Raw genomic sequence first — 20221 nt, 5'->3', positions numbered from 1 at the left:
GAAACAATTAATTGTTTTGTTTGTGACATGATAATTTGCATGCACTATATTGTAACATCACTAGATTCAAATATAAAGATGATGTGAGAAAAACTAATTTATTTGTTTTGTATATAAACGGTTTGGGTTGGTTAAGGGTGATAATATGTTAAATCCTAACCCAACCCAATTTATTCGGGTTTTTTGAAAATGAACCCATTTAACTATCAGTTTTGGACGGTTCGGTTTAATCGGTTTAAAAGAAGGTTGGTTTGGGTCGGGTTTCGCGGGTTGGGTCGGTTATGTTCACACTTCACCCCTTGCAGGTCCAAACGTCTGACTGTGACTCATATTTCCTTTTAGTTAATTACAAACGTGCATATAGAACAGGGACAAGATATCCTTTATCCAATCCAAACCTTGAGAGTTTTAAGCTTAAAAGTCAACTAAACCAAGAATAGTAGTAGTAGTTCTTTTGACGTAACAAATAGATGTTTGATAACGTGACGAAATTAATCATACAGAAATAAAGAAGGGAAAATTCTCTTAAATATCCCAGGTCCAAAAAAAACTATGTACAAAATACAAATTGATGAAAATTTGATGCAACATAAATAACGTACAACTAGAACTCACAGTGGAAAAACATTCATCACTAAGGACTACTTTCTCTATACATTCTTGTGGTATATATTTACATTGTGAAGATCTATCTACCATATCTCTACGTGAATTTCACATTTCAGCTACACTGAAATTTAAATTAAGCGCTTTAGTAATCTACATTGTGAATTTGTGATCGCTATGAGAAACATGAATGGGGAAAAATTACGTAGAGTTATCAGTTACCAGTTTAATGGCTTGCAATCTTGAATAGCTAGACACTCGGCCAGACCCCCAATGGCCGCTAACAGATTTCTCAATATCATCGATCCCTGCAGTGAGAGGAATCGGTCTTTCTGGGATCGTTGGAACTGCTAAACCCATGTCCAGTATTTTTACGACCTGGTCCATTGTAGGCCTGGCATATAGCTGAGGGTGAGAACAAAGCACAGCGAGCAACACGTACTTTTCTACAACTTCTAAACTCCCTAATTCTGGAATGTCTTCCTCGATAACTTCTAAAGCTCTCCCACTCCTCACTAGCCCCCATGCCCAATCTGCCACAAGAGCATGCTGCTCGTCGTTTTTCATCATGAGTGCCTTTTTCCCGCTCAAGAGCTCAAGAAGCACAATGCCAAAACTATAAACATCACTTCTCTCTGTTAATTGTCCATACAACGCGTACTCAGGTGCTACATATCCCATTGTTCCAGCGACTCTAGTACTCACATGAGTCACTCCTTCAGGAGCAAACCTAGCAAGACCAAAATCAGCCACCTTCGGCTCAAAATCCTCATCTAAAAGTATATTACTACCTTTAATATCCCTATGAATGATACTCGGCTGTGCCCCGTGATGCAAATACGCCAATCCTCTGGCAGTCCCAAGCGCAATCTTTTGTCTAACAGGCCAGCTCAATTTACTCCCAATCGAGCCAAAAAGATGGTCATGTAAACTCCCATTCTTCACTAAATCACACACAATAATCCTCTGATGCCCTTCAAAATTAGTAGTGGCAGTACAATACCCTCTCAACGCCACAAGATTCACATGGCGAACACTAGCAATAACCTCAACCTCATGAGCAAAACTCGAATCACCAGCAGCAGAACAATTCTTAAACCTCTTCAACGCAACTTCAGAGCCATCAAACAAAACGCCCTTATAAACATTCCCATACCCTCCCCTCCCAATTATATTAAACCTAGAGAAATTCTTAGTCGCCTCTTTAATTTCATCAAACGTGAAACGAATCAACGTCGTGCTACTATTAATCGACTCCAAAGCCGAATTACTCGTATTCATATTCAAATCACTCCACCTCCTCGTAATTTCTCGTTGCCTAATTTTCTTCTTCAATTTATTCCTTCTAATCAACCACACCGCGCTACCACATAATACCAAAACCACAAACCCTAGAACAACAACAACGGCAATAACCGCTTTCTTCTGTTTATTATTACTCGATTTCACCGGGGTAAAATTCAAAGAGAACAAACACTCGGCATTTCCTTTATCATCCGGACCAAACGAATTGGCGAAAGCAGCTGCGTAAATCGACCGATACGCAGTGCAATCCGAGACATTTCCGACCGTGTTATTAACCGAATCGGACGGCTGCAAACTCGACAAGCTCGTAGTACACGTGGCGCACGGCGAGCTGTTTAATAAAGACTGATTACAAGCCGTGGACACAGCCGCTAGAGTCTGCGGCGAATTATTCGCCTCGTACTCGGCTCGGCTGGTGATATTTTTACAGCCTCGCGAAATCCAGTCCGTTTGGAACCCGCAGTTCTTCCGAATATCGAAATTCGGCACGAACTGATTGTAAAGCGCCTGGTAGGCGTTCCAGCACGACTCGGCCGAGTCGACTCGGGGGAGGAACGAGTCAGTCCGTTTCAAATAATCAGACTGGACAAGCCGAAGACCTTCGAGAATGAACTGACACCGGTCGCCGGACGGCGGCTTGTACCCCTGAATCAAGCGGCGGAGCACGTCGAAGTCGAGCGGGCACGAAACGCTGTCGTTTCGCTGAGCTTGACATAACTGAAAGAACATGAGGAAGAAAAAGAGTAAGGGCGTGTTTGGTCGAGACATAATGGAGATGGATTGGTGGTGAGGGGAGATGGAGTGGGGAGGATAAGGGCGTGTTTGGTGGAGGTGAAGTTGACTTTAAGGAGTTTGAATTGTTGAGCCGCCATTGAAATGGGAGGGTAGCTCTGCTTGTTTATACTACTGGTCTACTGGAGTTGTGACAAAACAGAGGCAACTTCTAAGAAACGGCTTTTATGCTTTCGACAAAAATTAATGGGCTACTCTAGCATTTAAATACTCCCTCAGTGTCAATTTATAGGTCTTGGTTAGATATAATTTTATCTGTATCATTAATTTGTATATTGATAAAAGAGAAAAAAGTTGAGTTACAAAAAAATCCCAATAAATATAGGGATTTAGTGCATTGAGAATTGAGAATAATGTTGAGTTTCAAAAAAGTCACAAATAATATAGAGATAAATTTATATTGAGAAAAAAAGAGAAACAAGTATTTTGAGATAAAAAATTTTCCAAAAAAGATTTTATAAATTGTGACGGAGAGAGTATTAGATACGGGCCTACTCAGGAGTATTTCAACAAACTCGTTGTATTTAATTGATTTCTTTAGAGTTCATTTATATGCAATTTATAAACTAATAGTATTTTCATTTCTTATTTCTGTATCACAATTTGATTTCATATAAATAAATATAATGTTCCTTATAAACAAAACTTAATTATTTGTCAAATTTTATGCAATATACTTTTAATCAAATATGTTTACTTTTACTGTGTGTAATTAAAATAATTTTCGAACTAATTATTATATATATAAATTAAATGCACTCCTAATAATTTCATCACGAGTGAAAAACAGCAAATGGGTGTATATATAAAAAGAAAAAATGGAAGCAATAACAAACGTAAGATACATGTACAGTATATCATGTGATGGAGTAATATAAGTCAGAGATGGCGAGGTGTGTGCATGCATGACTGACCAAGGTGATGATATGTATACACTACTTCTAGATTCGGGCTCAACATGGCAATATATGAGGTGTAGGTGGATCTTTGTTACCGCTTGTTTGTTTCTTTTTCTATACTGTATTTCAATTAGGCTGATTTATTATATTATATATAAAGATTAAAGTTCTATAAAGTCGGAGAGGATGTATTGGATTGAGATTTTAAAGTATTTTTTTCATTCATGAAATCCGAGAGTATTCGATTGGGATTGTTTGAAATCGATTAAGATCTTGGGGTATTCAATTGTAATTTTAAATTATGATACAAAATATGGTGGTATTCAATTGGAATTTTAAATTATGTTTTAAAATCCTATGGTATTCAATTGGGATTGTTTAAAATTCATTAAAATCTGATGGTATTCAAATGTTGATGGATTTTTTTTGATTTCATAAAATGATGGATTTTGTGGCATTCTTCAGTGTATTTTAAATTTTTTGACATCCCACCAAAATCAATGGGATTTTGAAGCATCGTGCTTAAATCCTAGAAACTTTGTGACATTTTATTAAGAATCAAAATCACATACAATCCACTGAAATCCATAGACTAAAAAATGATCCATTAAAATCTCAATCGAATACACACCCGTAATATTTTGTTAGAGTTCTCGAAGCCCATTTATATTTTACAAATCATTTTTCACAATCATTATTTCAATAAAATCTTACAAATCTCATATCTTTACAAGCACAATATGTATGTTCTACAAGGGTCATGTTCGAGATAGAACCAAGTTATTGTTAGAACTTAGAACTCGCTAAGGACCATTAGATCTAAGTATATTATATGGTTGAGATTGAAATTACATTTAATTACGAAGTACTATATGCATTAAATATGTACATATTTATGATCATTAACTAATCACTTTAAATAAAATGACTTACTTATCATAACTAATTTTAGTTTTATATAATTATTATATATTGCTGCAGTATATTTTATTTTGTAAATAGATTATATCCTATATGTTTTTAATCATATCATACTATTATTGAGAAACATATAAATTACAATATACCAAAATATTCAATATATCATTTTTATATATTTAAAAATATATAAGAAATATATCTTTTTATGTCATATATTCATTAAAACAAAAAAATACTACTGCAGTATATCATAAATTATACTCTTACACTATTTTCGAACTAATACAAAAATAACATAATTATAGTATATACCATTGCAGTATATGTAAGTAATAGATAAAATAATAGATTCAATTCAGAAACACGATATAAGCCAAAATGAAATAATTGATTTCATTATTTTATATATTACTTAGATATACTGCAATGGTATACTATAATTATATTATGTGTGATATATTTCTTGAAATAGTGAGATATGATAAATAATTTATTACCTAATATAATGTAAAATATAATGTGTGCTTTAATGAGAGAAGATATTAAATGATTTAATATAAATGCCTTTTAGATCATAGCCATAGATTTTAAATAAATCAGACGGATGTCTACGGTCCTAAGTCATGATTCTAATATAGGTTATGATTTGAACCTCATCCTATTCTACAATATGAATATATATGTTCCGCATAAGTATATTTCACAGAATAATATTTTATTATTTTGCACTGTTCTACTTGTAAAATGTATGGAATCCGCATTTTTTTTTAGTAAAATAGTGATGTTTGTAAAACATCATTCGAAAAATAATATGTTTTCCAATATTTGAGTTATGTTTTATTTGCAGAATATATATGAACTCCAAAGAAACATTGGACTCCATAGAACTTAAATCAAATATAATAATAATAATAATAATAATAATAATAATAATAATAATAATAATAATAATAATCATATTAATAATATATATTTTATTCTGATTTTTGATTTAGTTTTTGTTTAACATATTATTTATTATTTTTATAACTATGATATACTATACTAATTTTTCTTTTTTATTTCAAATGCTATTTGTCATGATTTTTTTAAGTATCACAAAAGAGAGAGTCGCGCGTGATTGTTTATATTTAAGATAAGGGTTCGACATGTATTTTAATAACTCTATAATTTATAATTTGAAATTATTTGAATTAAAATTTAATGTTTAAAAAATAATTATAAATAAATGATAAAATTGTATTGTAACTTATATAACACTAAAAATATGTGTCAAAAATCTGAAAGAAAATAAAAAAAATTGACTGAGAACGGAGTAATAAAAGGAATGAAGCTGAAGATCACAAAGACTCGGTAAGCTAATTATTAAATTTAGTCAATTGAACTGGGAGTGGTGAGTAGATTTTAGGAATACTAACGGGACTTTTGCCGGAAAAGAAAAACACAATTTGAAATTTGAAAGAACCGTCCCTTGTAAGCTATTGTATACAGTAAGCAGTGAATTATTGCGGGAAGTGAACTAGTGTGTGCAACTCTATCTCTATCTTCGATTCCTTTTTCAAGACATTCCGAGAGAGCCCAAGATCTTCTTTCATGCTTCACACTGGCAGGAGCAGGACCTAAAACTCCTAGCTTCAATTCTTGAAACCGTTTCACCGGCTTCTCTTTAGCTTCAATTCTTGAATTCTCTCTCTCTCTCTAAGCTCCTCGCCCCTCTCTCTCTGTCTCTCTCTCAAAGCTTCTGGCCTCTTACTCTGCCTCTCTCTCTCGATCGCACAGCTGAGAGAAATGGAGGAATCAGAAGTGGAACTGCCTATGAGGGTTGATAGGATGGTCCAAAAGATATGTTTTCATCAGTGTCTGCCACCGCTCGACACGGAATCTCGTAAAATCTTGGCTTGTATCGGTGAAGACAACTCCATGCATATGCTGAAAATCATATCCCAAGCGAGGATCAAAACTTTCAGTGGCTTTATCAACCACTTGGCTCAGAATTACAAGCCTCAATCTCTCTCTCAATCCATCAATTCACCCGCTGCTACTGGTACTTATCTCTTTTCTATTTTTTTTGTAAGATACACATTTATTTTATTATTTAAGTTTTCTATGTCTTAATTGTTATTAAGATTTAATAATTTAGCGAAATTTGAAGGATGATTTTGTGCAAAATTGTGGTTCAAGTTGTGGATATTATTTTAGAGGTAATGTTAGAATATAATATACGATGAGATCATGCAAAGGACTTTATGTAATGCCTCGAGGTTTTAGGAGAACCGACACATGATGTAATATCGCTTCATGTTATACTTGATTGATGTGGGTACATTTACGTGAACAAAAGTTTAAAGTGTTGTTTAGTGTTGTCCGTTTCTTGTTGGCACAGATGATTTTGTCGTTCGCTCTCCATTCCCGGAGCATCTTCTGCGCTCACCCTCTTCCGATTCAGAGGCGCGTACACCCTTAGCAATGAGTGGTTCTTCATCTTCTTCCAATGTGCAAAGGACATGTACTCCTGGAGCAGAGCATTTGTTAACCTCCCCTTGTTCGAGCTCTGGGAATTCATATACCCCTCCAAGGAAGAAATTAGAATTCTCATCTCCAATCGATACAAACCAAGGAAGCACTTCCACAATTAGTAAACAATGGCGGCTCTTGTTTCAACTGGAATTTAGAAGGATTTTTCTTCTTTTAAATTACATTGGAAGGTTTGTTCGATCCTCAACAAGATTCTTTATTGTCGTTCGTATGATCTACATTCGTGTTGTAACAGACTTATAAGATTGTTCAGGAAGAAGCTAGAAGATCTGGTTTCTGTTGAAGATGCTTATCAGATTCTAGAAATGAAAGATGAGCCCATGGAAAAATTTGAGTCGTATGTTTGGAATAAGTATGGCTGTTTACTTGTTGGAAATGAGTTACCGGACAGGAGGAGGGTAACCTCTGAATCCCGATGATTGTTTTAGTGTCATAAATCAATGAAGTGTGGTTCAATTTGTCACTAATGAAAATCTTGTTTTTAATGTTAGTATATGACCGATATATTTACATCACTTTGTCTAATTTCTGAACTGCACAACTGGTATATTAAATTCAAATATATTACGGTGTTTATTTGTTAATTATGATTACCTTTTGTCTTCCAGCATACTAATTGGGAGTCCGGTAAAACACATCACTACTATTGTCATGTTTTTCAAGACGGGAGTTTAAGTTTTCAGGTTCGTAACCCCTTTTAGTTTTTGTGCATTTTTTATTCTTTTTCTTTCTTGCTTTGTCTTTTAAGTTGTACTTGGTCACAGAATATTTACTAGCGAGGTTTATCAATTTCTAAAATTGCGGGGATTAGGTCAAGGATCTCACATAATTGAAGTGAGTTGCTCATGCACAGTCACCAACGCCCTTTTGACTATAAAATTTATCATTATTAAGTATGTGTACTATGGTTAGCAAACTCAACAAGTTTCTAGCAAGTATCTAGTCAAATTAGATTGTTTAAAACAGGTGAAGTATCACTCACTAATCAACAAGTCAAAGTTGTGTGGCCTCGAAATAAGGCAGTGACTGAATAATGACTACCAATTTTAGATCTGGAATTTACTGATTTTTTTAATATATAATTTATGCAGGAATTTTTATCTAGTGATTATCTAATTAATGTTTTTTAAGCAAAATATGAAGTAGCGATTTATGAAGCTTATGGACCAAGACCCTCGTGGACTCATAAGTTGCCCTTTTGAAACAGGATATTGATTAGTAGTAACTACCAAATTATATTTGAAATTGAATGATTTTTTTCATTAATCTCGAACATCAGTGAGGTACTGAGGTTGTTCGGTTTTCATTGTTTCCCTCTTGTAAAAGGAAACTGATGAAAACCAAACACCAACAATATCTAGTTATAATCTAGCTTGACACATCGATTTTGTATATTACATAATATCGAAGTTCCAAGCTAAAGCGCTAACATCTTAACTCATACTGTATCCAGAAGCTGTCATTAACATGTTTCCAGAAGTATTTCGTATCTTTCGTAAAAGGTATCCCGTATTTAGACAAACAGTAATTTATAGGTATTATAGTAGACAATGGATTATTATATCAGGCGTATACTTCATACCAATAGAAAATGTTCTCATCCAAGCATATTTTTTTTAACAGATATACACTATTTTTTTATTGAATACTGATTAGTGAACCAAAGATCGGCATGCTATTGAATGTATGTGATTGTAAAATTTATAAGTGCATGGTCCTCTGTTTTAATTTGGCAGTAGGTATGTCTCTTTGGAAATCAACAATGTGACATAGTGCATGATTGCTCACTGACGTCTTTCTTTTTGCAGGGCCCATACCTGAATACAACAGAGACTCTTCTGCATAGGACATTAGGTGATGAAAATGTATTAATTGTGAGATTTGAAGAGCAGAGAGGGGTTTCCACCTATTCTCCTGGTAACCATAAAGCTTTATACCACAAGATTGCAAGAAAGGGCATACTTATTGGTCAGAGGCGCTACCGTTTTTTTGGTAATTCTCCATCTCTATCTTAATCTTGATTTTCTGAAATTGCTTTGACATTCATTTAAAATTCTTACTATATGCATTTATAACTCTGTTACAAAGTTTTGTGAAATTTAGGTTTGTATCTATGTATCAGAAATATGCGTTTATATATACGTAGTAGCTTTTATACCACAGGTTGTTGGGTCCGGTATGCATCAAGTTATGGGCTTGGGATGTTATACTTATACTTTTGTTGTAGTAGACAAACATTTTGTATTCAAGTCAACTATCTATGATCATCTGAATTTTCTTTCTTATTAAAAGTGTAATCGTGTCTTCAGTTAATGGTGATGTGCTAATTAAGTAACTAGAGCATAACTGATAAATGGAAATTCATCTAGTCGTATTATATTCTTTAATGACAAGAGAAGGAAATGTAAGTGTCTTTGCTACAAACGGAAACACATTGTAAAAATTTGTTAAGATAATCAGATCCACTTCCCCCATTTGTCAATACAATCTTTTTAGAAAAAATGGTAAACTCTGAAATTAATGTTTTTCCGCCTAATTAATTTGTATTATAATATTTTCCCTCACTTCACTGCTGTTAGATCTTTTTTAAATAGAAACTTAATTATTGTTTATCTGAAAGTTCAGAAACCACGTACTTTTTCTTTTGATGATGAACAGTTTGATGTAATTTATGCAAAATATGTTTGATGTGGGAGGCCTTCTGTAACAACACAAGTTCCGCGCGTGCAAGTTAGCTAGACCCAACGACTACCGATATCTATTAATATCTTCAAGTGTTTTAAAACCTAAAATTTTGTTATTGAGTGGATGATGGATTTTTCATTTTAGAGACGCACGGAGTTAATACCTTTGTACATGCATTTGCCAATGTCTCTATCTTCTTTTGGGTGCATGGAGAAGTATGTATTTGCTTGTATGAGCAGATGTGGGTTCACTATTTCCAGAAGTTCCACTTCTTGCTTTAAGAACGCACAAATGACTGGCCGGATATCGCCGGCCAATTTCGATTGAAAAAGAAATAAATTGGAGTCTTTAGGAATTTCCTTAATTCAGTTTCCAACTGGCATGCAAATGAGGTCAGAATGCCATAATCTGGGCACAATGCAATGGCTTGAGCCTGAGAATTGAGCAAATTGTTTAGCCCATTAAGATTGCATCACTAAGTGGATTGAGGAACTAAGGTTGTGTCTAATACCTACAGCGGCTGCTGCTGATGCAGTTGTAGCAGCTCTTGATCCCTATTGTTTTGGGCCATCTAAGATCTTAATTAAGAACTTCTCGTCACGTTAATCTTTCCACATACTTCTTTTTTTTTTCCCAGCGCTCACGAAAATTGTTTGGAATCCTTCTCCGTTGTCCTGCTTCAAGTCCAGGGCCGCATTCCCATCTTTCTACATACTTCATAGATCTTTTCCAGCCCTCATGAAAATTGTTTGGAATCCTTCTCTGTTGTCTTGCTTCAAGTCCAGGGCAGCATTCCCTGATGAGAACCTTTGTCTTCTGCCATTGATGATACCTACTAGTTTTCTTAACAGATGTACTTTTACTTAAGAATGGTTCCAGTATCTTCAAACTTGTTGCATAATTTAATTTAATTATCTAGAGTTTGTTCTTCTCTTTCCATAAATTTCATTGGTGCCTTCATTAAGCCCCCCTCCTGCTTGCATTATTTTCGGCGATATCATTACCTTTCTGATCATGTCGTGCTTTATTTATATCGCTCTTCCATGGTTTTTGATATTGATGTGGTTGTTGCTTCTGGGGTGGCCTTTTCCTTCTGTATCCATGACTTTCTTTCTTAATCTTCCTCTTGTTTTTTTCCCTTGCATGAATTTGATCAGTGTCCTGCTTGCATGGTTTCATAATTGTTGCCTGTCCGGGGTGATCTTTCCTTCTTAAGGTGATCAGTTACCTGCAATTGCATTATCATGATGTATCGTCATATCTTTCTTTTGTAGATGATTTTCAGGTTAATGTATTCATTGCTCAATTTTTGTTTGGACTTGTGACCCCTGCATATGATGTGTGGTGACACAAAATGCTTCACAACACGTGCCTCCAAATTTATCCATTAAATGTTCTTTTGGGACAAGTTTCAACCTAATGTAACTTCATAACATGTGCCTCCATATATCTGTCGCATGTTTCTTCTGTGACATCATCTACAATCTTATTTTGAATTAGTATTGTTTAAGCTACATGGTCAATCATATATAATTTGAACTAATATTTAATATTGCATATTGATGGTCTTCTCATCTGACTATGGACCTATGGTTGTTAATAGTTTTTAAAGTTGGAGAGAGGAAGGGCAAGAAAAGTTATCCCATTACATCAGATGTGAACTGCTACTTTGTCCGAATGGAACTTATTGCTCCATGTGGTGAAAAGAAACCATATATTCTATTAAACAAAACAATGCATCAAGCTAGGTGTCTTTTCATGCATCTTCATACAACACCCAACCTAGCCAAATATGCTTCTAGGTTAGTGCTGCTATTACATGTTGTTTAAACCTTTTACAGTGGAGTTTGTAAAGTTGCTGGTTGTGTAGGTGTTCCCTGGTTTTGTCGCAGACTACAAGGCTTGATGTCGATCTTGATTCAGTGCATATTGAAGAAATTGAGGACATACCATGTCGTGTACATTTCGTTCTTTTATTTTCTTTCACTTCTAATTATTTTTCTAATGCTTTTTTTAAAAAATGAATTTCCACAAATCCCCTTGTCTTTCCTTTTTATTATTTGCAGAATGAAAATGGCTTTAGTGTTTGCAATGAAGATGGAGACCTTCTGATTCATACCGACGGCACGGGTTTTATATCAGAAGACTTGGCAATGTTGTGTCCCAATGCGAACTATATAAGCAAAAAGAAGTCAAAGGTCAGATATTTTCAGTGAGTATCTTATGTTTGTAGCTTTTAGGCATCACAATCTCATACCCAATATTTTTTTGCGTGAAGTTTTTTTTTGCGTGAAGTAGGTTCCGTGTGTTTGTTTGAATTTTTTATTCTCATGTTTCTCGTGTGTGTTGTTTTTTTTTTTGGCTTCTTGGCTTCTGAGAGTTTTTTTTGGCGTATGTCAAGATGGAAGATGGGACATTTGAAGGGCTGATAGATGCCTATGTTAATGAACCGGTAAATATTTTCACTTCTTTTTTTGTCTGGTAAATATTTTTACTTTTAACGAGTCTATGATATATGTTTTGTAGCATATTGCTTGCTGATACAGTTTCATCTATTATTTTAATTTTTCACTAGCCTTTGCTGATACAATGTCGTTTGTTCCACAAAGGTCGTGCAGTCAAGGGAACCCTTCTTCTGAATAAAAAGGTACAGTACCTCAGTCAATTGGTAGATATGTGTAGTTTGTCACTTTAGCTTATAAAGAAATGTTGTATGTCTTATCGTAGTTGTTCGACATCAGTTTTGTTGGATTTTGGTACATTAATAAATTATTCAGTTTTGTTGGATTTTGGTATATTAATAAATTGTTATGTAATTTATCCAAGCTTTCATAGTATTTTTTTTCTAAATTTAAATTCAATAATTTGTTCTCTAAGGTTATGTTTGCTTACATTGACTATAGTCCTGGACTGCTTACCATTTGCACTGATTTTATTGTACAGAATTTTTCAAAATATTTTCATAGACAAATTTGACCTCTTTCTAGTTCATTCTTAAGAGACTAATACTGCTCTATTCCTTGGGATTTGTAATTACTACGCATAAGTAAACTGAAAAGTAATTGAAATTTTGTATTAAGGAATAACTAAAGTATAAAGTACTGTACATAGCATAGAGGCAAACATTAATGGCATGAATGGAAGTTAGCCCTAGATTATATGCTTTGTTTCATGCAATTGAGATTATTTGACGTTTTGTTGTTTCACAAGTAAGCTTATTGAGTTTCCCTTTGTATTTTAAAATTTACTAAAAAAAAAAAAAATTTAAATATTTACTATGTCCATGTATATCAGATGTAATCTTTGTATATGATTTTACTGATTTGCCACGTATGCAAAAGTCTAATCTTATTTTTATTCCCTTGGTAAGAAATTGATAATTATATTGGCATCTTATGTCTTGTTAATATAAGTTCAAGTTGATGATAGTCTTCCAGACTCTTCTACTTTTTTGTAATTTTTGTTATTGTGTTTATTGACGAGGTTGTTATTACATTTATTTAGCTTCCGCCTCAAACAATTCAGATCAGGCCTTCTATGATAAAAGTTGAGGTTGATCCGACTTGGAAAGGTGTACCATCAGTGAACTCTTTGGAGGTGGTTAACATAAGGTGTTCATCAAATGACTCTATCTCTATATATTCACTTTTAAATTAATGTTATTCACAACATCAGTATTGTATTCCTTTGAACTCGTTGTTATTACATTTATACCGAGTCAACTTGAACTTCTGCATCTACACCTTATTGAAAGTATCTTTAACTTGCAAGTAGTTGGAACATTTAAAAATCCTACAGATAAATATTTCTCGGCTACGAGTTGTATAAAATAGCAAGAGCGGTTAATTGGAATGGTAAATGATATTGTATTTCGGCTTTTAAGTAGGCACTAAGAAGTAACACCCGTCCTCTGAAGATAAATAAAATTTATTCAATATATCGAAGTAGATGTTGTATTCATACTTCTGACAAGTCTCTAGAAGTGCGGATACCTTGTAAAAATTGACTTTCCTTCATTACTGTTTGGCACTTATACTATAGTTTGCAGATCAACAGTTTTATGCTAAGCCTTCTTGTGTAGCCAGATGAGTGAAGTTTTCTCTCATACATTAGTTATATCATGGATAGGGAAAAGTAGGAGGAGAATTTTTTAAGAAATCGGTAAACAACCTGCCACCGTCCTTTTTTGAGGTTAGAGATACCTATCTAGTTGGTTTATTTAATTAGTAAAGAGTCTTAGAATGTGGTAATGATTTTTTATGTGTAATCTTTTCCTTTGAGTTGATTCATAATTGAATCAGTAAGGTTCCTCTCTTCTATCTCCTTTTGGTAAACTTCTGATACTGCTATAATTCTTCAATCTTTTTTAAGAAAATGTTGTTGCTTTCAAAATTCTTGTCTGTGAATATTTTGGAAACAAGTCATATGAAAGCAAAAACAGAACAGACACAGCAGTTTTGAGTAATTCTGCCGATATTATTTCCATCTGCAAGCAAAAATCCTGAGTAGGGCGGCCTTTGCTGAAAGCACATAAATATTAAGGCCAGCTAAAAAAGAAATCATGACATGTCATCATGTCAAAATAAGCTTATTTGGTTTTAGTTTAGTATTATTTTGTCATTGGTTTTAGAAAACAAACTCAAAATTTAGAACAGAGGAAGTTATAAGCTTTCGAGTCTACTGGTGCAATACAATACAGATCCATTCTCTGATATCCTATTTGCTTTTCTCTAACAATAGGATATAACAGGACAGGACATATAACGTTTAAATAGTTTGTGAGCATGAAACTTAATTTTAGAAATTTAAGATTGAGTTGGGATGTTATTCTCTTAAATATAATATTAAAATTATATTGGACTGTCCGAACAGAGTGATTCCCAAATAAACTTGACTTTTGTAATTTTATTTCTCAAGGCGCCAAGATTTCTTACACATTTTGTGTAAATATTATAGTAAATAAAGAGAAAATTCACTTGGTATTGTGCAAGGTTTGAAATCCCATTTTGATAATTAGGGGTCTATATGCTGACCATTTTGAAGTCAAGATTAAGCATATTCATATATCAGCATGGAAACTTTATAGTGTCAAGATTATCTTGTCAGTGTCACTAAAATTCAAAGGACAATTCTAAACATTACTATTGATAAAGACCTTGATGTTTTGTATGCTGTCTAACCCCAGACACTTCTGAATTAGGTTGTTCTTTGGGTCCAAAGAATTATTTGACACCCGGATCGTATCATGCTACCTACAACACATCCAATTTTGGGGGCTTAAGGGGAACAACTGATGAACCCTTTATATGGCAGAAAATATGATAGATTACTTTTTCAATGTGTTAATAATTAGTTTAGAACATTTTTTATGGACCTCTATATCTGAAAATGAATGCCTTATTATCAAAAGAAAGAGTTAAATTAGCTAGTGATTATTTTGTCTGGCACTGGATGGCTGTAACCTAAACAATTGATCTCTCTGAGCTTCGGATTTAACATTTGGTTAGTCTTTAAATAAATATAAATGCATTTTAAATCATTAAAATTTTGTCTGGCACTGGATGGCTGTAACCTGAACAATTGATCTCTCTGAGCTTCAGATTTTAACATTTTGGTTAGTCTTTAAATAAAATAAATGCATTTTAAATCATTAAACCTTATAATTGTTGCACCTCATTTCCCAGTCGTAAACCTGGGACATCAAGATTGTCAAAGCTATTAATTCCCCTACTTAACATTGGTGGAGTCCCGGACCAGTTTTTCTTACATACATTGGCAGTTGCACTAGAGGACACCCAAAGGTTGTTCTACAATAAACGTTCTGCAGTAAAAGGTACTTGACGGGGTCTGTATTCTGTTTTCCTTTGATGTTTTTTTAATGTAGTAGCACTTAATATAACTATTGAAGTTCTACTGCTACATTATTACTGTGTGGCATTTCTCCACTTCCATGTAATGAAACCTTGTTAAACTAGCAAAAGAGGATGAGAAACTGCATTATGCATGTTGTTTAGCACTATGAGCTCATGTTATAAATTAATTTAAAATGCCACTAATTTTACTTGTCCCATCCACCTTTTTGGCTTTCTTTCTTTTAACATAATATCTTTATTAGTATGTTTGATTAGCCTTGTTCTCTTTATGTGAAGTCGAATTGCTTTGACTTGTTTCCGTTGCAGCTTCAATGAACCTTGGTACATTAGATGATGATGCTACCACCGCAAAAATAATCTTATCTGGAGTTCCCTTGAATGAAGCGTGTGTTCAGAGCCGTTTATCCAAATTGGCAATGGAAGAACGGAAGGGACTTCGAAAAGGAAAGCTTCCAATCAGTGAAAGCTTCTTGTTGATGGGAACAGCTGACCCTACTGGGCTGTTAAACAGTGACCAAGTTTGCATCATCCTGTATATACTCTTATTTTGGTTCTGATTTCTGAAAAATTAAACTTGTCTGAACTTACCCCAGGTCTATGTTTGTGATGCAAGTACTATGGTGGTCATATTAAGTTGCCATGCATTCTTGATAAACTCGGGGTAGATTTTGAGTGTTTTTTTTTCCTTCCATTATCCTCAGTGAAAATGGTCAAATCTCTGGAAAAGTTTTGGTTTATCGGCATCCAGGACTTCATTTTGGAGATATACATGTTATGAATGCTGTTTACTTGGAGGAAATGGAAAATGTCGTTGGTGATGCAAAGTATGGTATATTATTCTCTACAAAAGGTCCGAGATCAGTAGCCAGCGAGATTGCTAATGGTGACTTTGATGGAGATATGTACTGGGTCTCTAAAAACAAACAGGTGGGCACAAACAAATTTTTTTTTTTTGCTAAATGGCACAAACAAATTTCTGTTTTATAGTCTAGTTATGCCATCTTTTATGAATACTAAAGTTCTTGTTATAATTTGTTAAAATTTAATAGTTACTACAGTGTTTATTTTCTATGATATGAGCTTTTCCTCCACCTGTTGAACCAGTAGATAAGTGTTCTTATGAAATAATGTTTCTAGTGTTTTATATATATACATATATATAGAGAGAGAGAGGGGACTCACTAGGTTGCTAACCATGTTGAACACTGCTACACATATTAAGTACAAGTGTAAAAGCTGCACCCCCAAGTAACACAATCAACAGTATGTTCTCCAGTTCCCTTGCATCACTTTAACAACTGAAAAACAATCGAGGAATCTTGTAAACATTGCTAATGTCAGCTGGAAGAATAAAATACTAACCACAACTAGATTCTTGAGGTAGTTCTTCTGGAAATATGAGTTCTCAACTTTTTTTTCTCTATTATAAGCAGTGGGGGCAATATGATGCAATCGGCTCACCCCTTCAGAAATAAGAACCATCTCAAGAGTCATCAAAGTATAGGATATAAATTTGAGGACAATGAGAAAAGAGTTGAAATAAGTTTTAAAACTCTCTCCTCAAAGATTCACAATATTCAACTTCGTTAAAGATATAAATAACACTTTTTAATTACAGACTCTAAAACTTGGGGAATGCGTTAAAACCTAGATGTCTAAATAGAAACCGACTACTTAATAATTTTATACTACCATTGATACAAATCTTTGAATTGTCCTAAATAAGTAATAAAGATATTTTATTACAAATACACTTGCAAACTAATAAGAAAAGGGAACCCGAGATATAGATGTGCTTCTTTATACTTTTACCCATCTAATTATATGAATAACGTAAATTTTTATACTTTATTGTGATAGTTATATTAGTATGCATTGTTGTGCACTTATAAATATTCATGGAAGAACATAACAGTGAGATTGCTTTTTCCCCTTGGGTCTTAACATAACTGTGAACTGTTACTAAATTAGATTCTTAGTTTCATTTATTTTATGTCTACTTAAATCTCGTCCTCAACTTGGATACAATAACAGCGTGAAACATCATTTGGATGTGTTTTCAATCTCAAAGTTTATGTAACCTGTGATGTACTTTTGCAGCTGTTGCAACATTACAAACAGAGTGCACCGTGGAAACGTGAACATCCATCGTCACTGCCTAAAAATCCCAAAGAGCCTCCAAGACGGCCTTGTGATTTTACTTCAGATGAGTTGGAGCATGAGCTTTTTGAGCTATTCTTGAATTCAAAAAATCAAAAGTAGGCAACTATACCTAGTAAACCTGAATACCTATACAATCAGCTATATTATAAACTGTGGGTACTTTATTAATTTTGTATATGCTCTAATGTGGTGTACTCTTTAGTATCACTATGGGAATAGCAGCTAATAGCTGGCAGGCCTGGACGGACAAATTCTTAACAGCGAGTGATGATGATGAAAAGAAGTACTTGAAGGAGAAGATGCTCAAGCTAATTGACCTATATTATGATGCTTTAGATGCGCCAAAAAGTGGGGAAGAGGTTACCATCTTTGCTATGTTTCTTCTTTAACAAGTTCTGGATTTTAGAATATGACTGCCCTCAAAATTTCTGTATGGCCCAGCTATGGAAGTCTTTCAGAATTATATTCAACTGACCTATTTTGTGCCTCTCTGAGTTAATACAGGTTATGATTCCACGTGAACTAATAGCGGGCAGTTTTCCCCATTATATGGAACAAAGTAAAGAGTATCATTCTTGCTCTGTTCTTGGACAAATTTGTGCTGCAGTAGAGAAGTTCCGCAGTAAAAGTATGTCGAGATGTGGTGAGTTTCAGTTGCTAACTAACTGTATTTTATTATGTGAACATATACAGTGTTTCATTTCAGTCAAACTTATGCATAAAATGGCTAAAGACTTTTGTAAGCCAGGAGAGGGGGGGGGGGGGGGGGGGCAAAAAGGCAGAAGAGAAATGCACGCATGCAAATGTATATATGTGCACATTCATTAGGTAAATATATAAAACCTAGGGTTACCAGAGTTAGTATGAGTTTATAGATCAACAAATTTTGATCCTGTAGAGCTGTTTGCAATTCACCAATCATTTTAATAATCTGATTACCTAGTCTGTCCGAGTCCGTATATGCATTGTCCTTGTTAATATCAACTATCAGCTATTGTCCTTCGAGAATTTAGTAGAGTAGAACAGCATGATGAGTTGCAATAGTGTTCATTTTACTATTATTTTGTGACTTTGATGGATGTAGAAATCAGAAAGCTTCCTTTGTTCGAGCAAGTTTCGATCCCTGCTGCCTCATTAAAACTCTGGAAGGAAAGATATGATAATTACAGGGAAGATATGACTGATGCATTGTCTTCCAATAGTCAATCAGAGAGGAACTTAGCAGGTGATGTCATCAATAAATATAAGGAGGTGAGAATTTTAAGTACCAAGACATATAGCGTGATATGTTATGTGACAAACCAACTCTGGATAACAGCGAAATTGTATCTTCTCTCTCTCATAGATTTTGTATGGAACTGTCGACTTCAAAGCAACAACAAGGAACATGAACGATATTAATGAAGATGCCCTTGCACTCTATAATGTTTGCTACGACTTTGCTAAGAGCAAAGGTGATGTCGCCAAATGTAATTTTGTTTGGAAAGTTGCAGGTCCTGCTCTCTGCCAGATTTATACAACGAAGGCACTAAATTCAGAAAGGTCTATGTTTTATGGTCTGCCCTCTGTTCTTGCAGAGATATTAAATTAAGTGGCACTTTTAACTCAACGTCTTGCTGTAAAATGTCATGTACTGCGCCTATTATCTGTGCAAGTCTTTGTAGATTATATGGAGACCATCATTTTATTGGATACTTTGGAGCCTATATATGTTCTGCAAGCAGAACATTATCGATGACATCTTCCACTCCCACTCCCACTCCCACTCCCTCCAGTCCACTAACTTCAATTACCAAAAGCCTCTCCACTAAGTATCGTGCAAAGGAACTGCAATGTGTTCTCTATATTCCCTTGTAAATTAAGTTTCCAAATTGCTCAAACTAGGAATCATCCTACAAACAAACCTCAGTAGCTGATCAGGCTCATCTATAAAAAGCCACTCTTTGACAAACTTTTTACTATCAAGGACTCTTTCAACCGTCAGCTCAACCCATAAAGCTTGCAGAACATATAGTCTCCAAAGTCTCTGATAAAAAGTGGTATCCATAGAACTCCACCGGTACCCCTGATTTTCTACTGCCGAATTTATAAAATTGGTTTTTTGTTGTTGTTATGGTTATGAATTTCAATTTTCAGGTATTGTTTGATACATTATCTTTGAATTCGAGTTTTTCAATATTCATAATTTCTTTTTTTTTTTTTTTTTTTTTTTTTTTTGACTGAATATTCATAATTTCTAGTGAAATTAAAGTTTCTGTTTTTTAGTTACAGATTTCTGTCTGATTTGATTGTACCTCTTAATTTTAGGTTTATTGTAGTTTTTCAATTTAGGTTTGATTTGAAAGATCTTTTACATTTTCTATCCTGAATTTCGGCTCACAGGGAGTTTGATCGTAGTCTTTACTCTGTTATTCAGCTTGAGAAAATATTATATCTCTATAC

The 20221-nt window shown here is 34.1% G+C and overlaps 2 protein-coding genes across 2 annotated transcripts; one reads left to right on the top strand and one right to left on the bottom strand.

Moving 5' to 3' along the window:
• Positions 1–568: 568 nt before the first annotated feature.
• Positions 569–2861, bottom strand: LOC108219985 (probable LRR receptor-like serine/threonine-protein kinase RKF3). Its single transcript, XM_017393600.2, has one exon. It carries the CDS (start codon positions 2677–2679, stop codon positions 808–810), a length of 1872 nt encoding a protein of 623 aa, XP_017249089.1. The 5' UTR covers positions 2680–2861; the 3' UTR covers positions 569–807.
• Positions 2862–5917: 3056 nt separating this feature from the next.
• On the top strand, positions 5918–20049 carry LOC108219962 (probable RNA-dependent RNA polymerase 5). The gene is made up of 19 exons (XM_017393569.2): positions 5918–6567; positions 6907–7228; positions 7312–7456; positions 7667–7741; positions 8867–9050; positions 11347–11545; positions 11614–11701; positions 11810–11941; positions 12145–12195; positions 12319–12390; positions 13248–13354; positions 15428–15576; positions 15923–16148; positions 16318–16543; positions 17717–17874; positions 17982–18138; positions 18284–18422; positions 18864–19030; positions 19125–20049. Exons 1-19 carry the CDS (start codon positions 6312–6314, stop codon positions 19368–19370), a joined length of 3099 nt encoding a protein of 1032 aa, XP_017249058.1. The 5' UTR covers positions 5918–6311; the 3' UTR covers positions 19371–20049.
• The last annotated feature ends 172 nt before the right edge of the window (positions 20050–20221 follow it).

The sequence above is a fragment of the Daucus carota genome, chromosome 5 (genome assembly GCF_001625215.2).
Source record: "Daucus carota subsp. sativus chromosome 5, DH1 v3.0, whole genome shotgun sequence".
NCBI classification, from domain to species: domain Eukaryota; kingdom Viridiplantae; phylum Streptophyta; class Magnoliopsida; order Apiales; family Apiaceae; genus Daucus; species Daucus carota.
The sequence above is the reverse complement of the archived record's forward strand: the minus strand, read 5'-3'. Positions and strand labels throughout refer to the sequence as shown.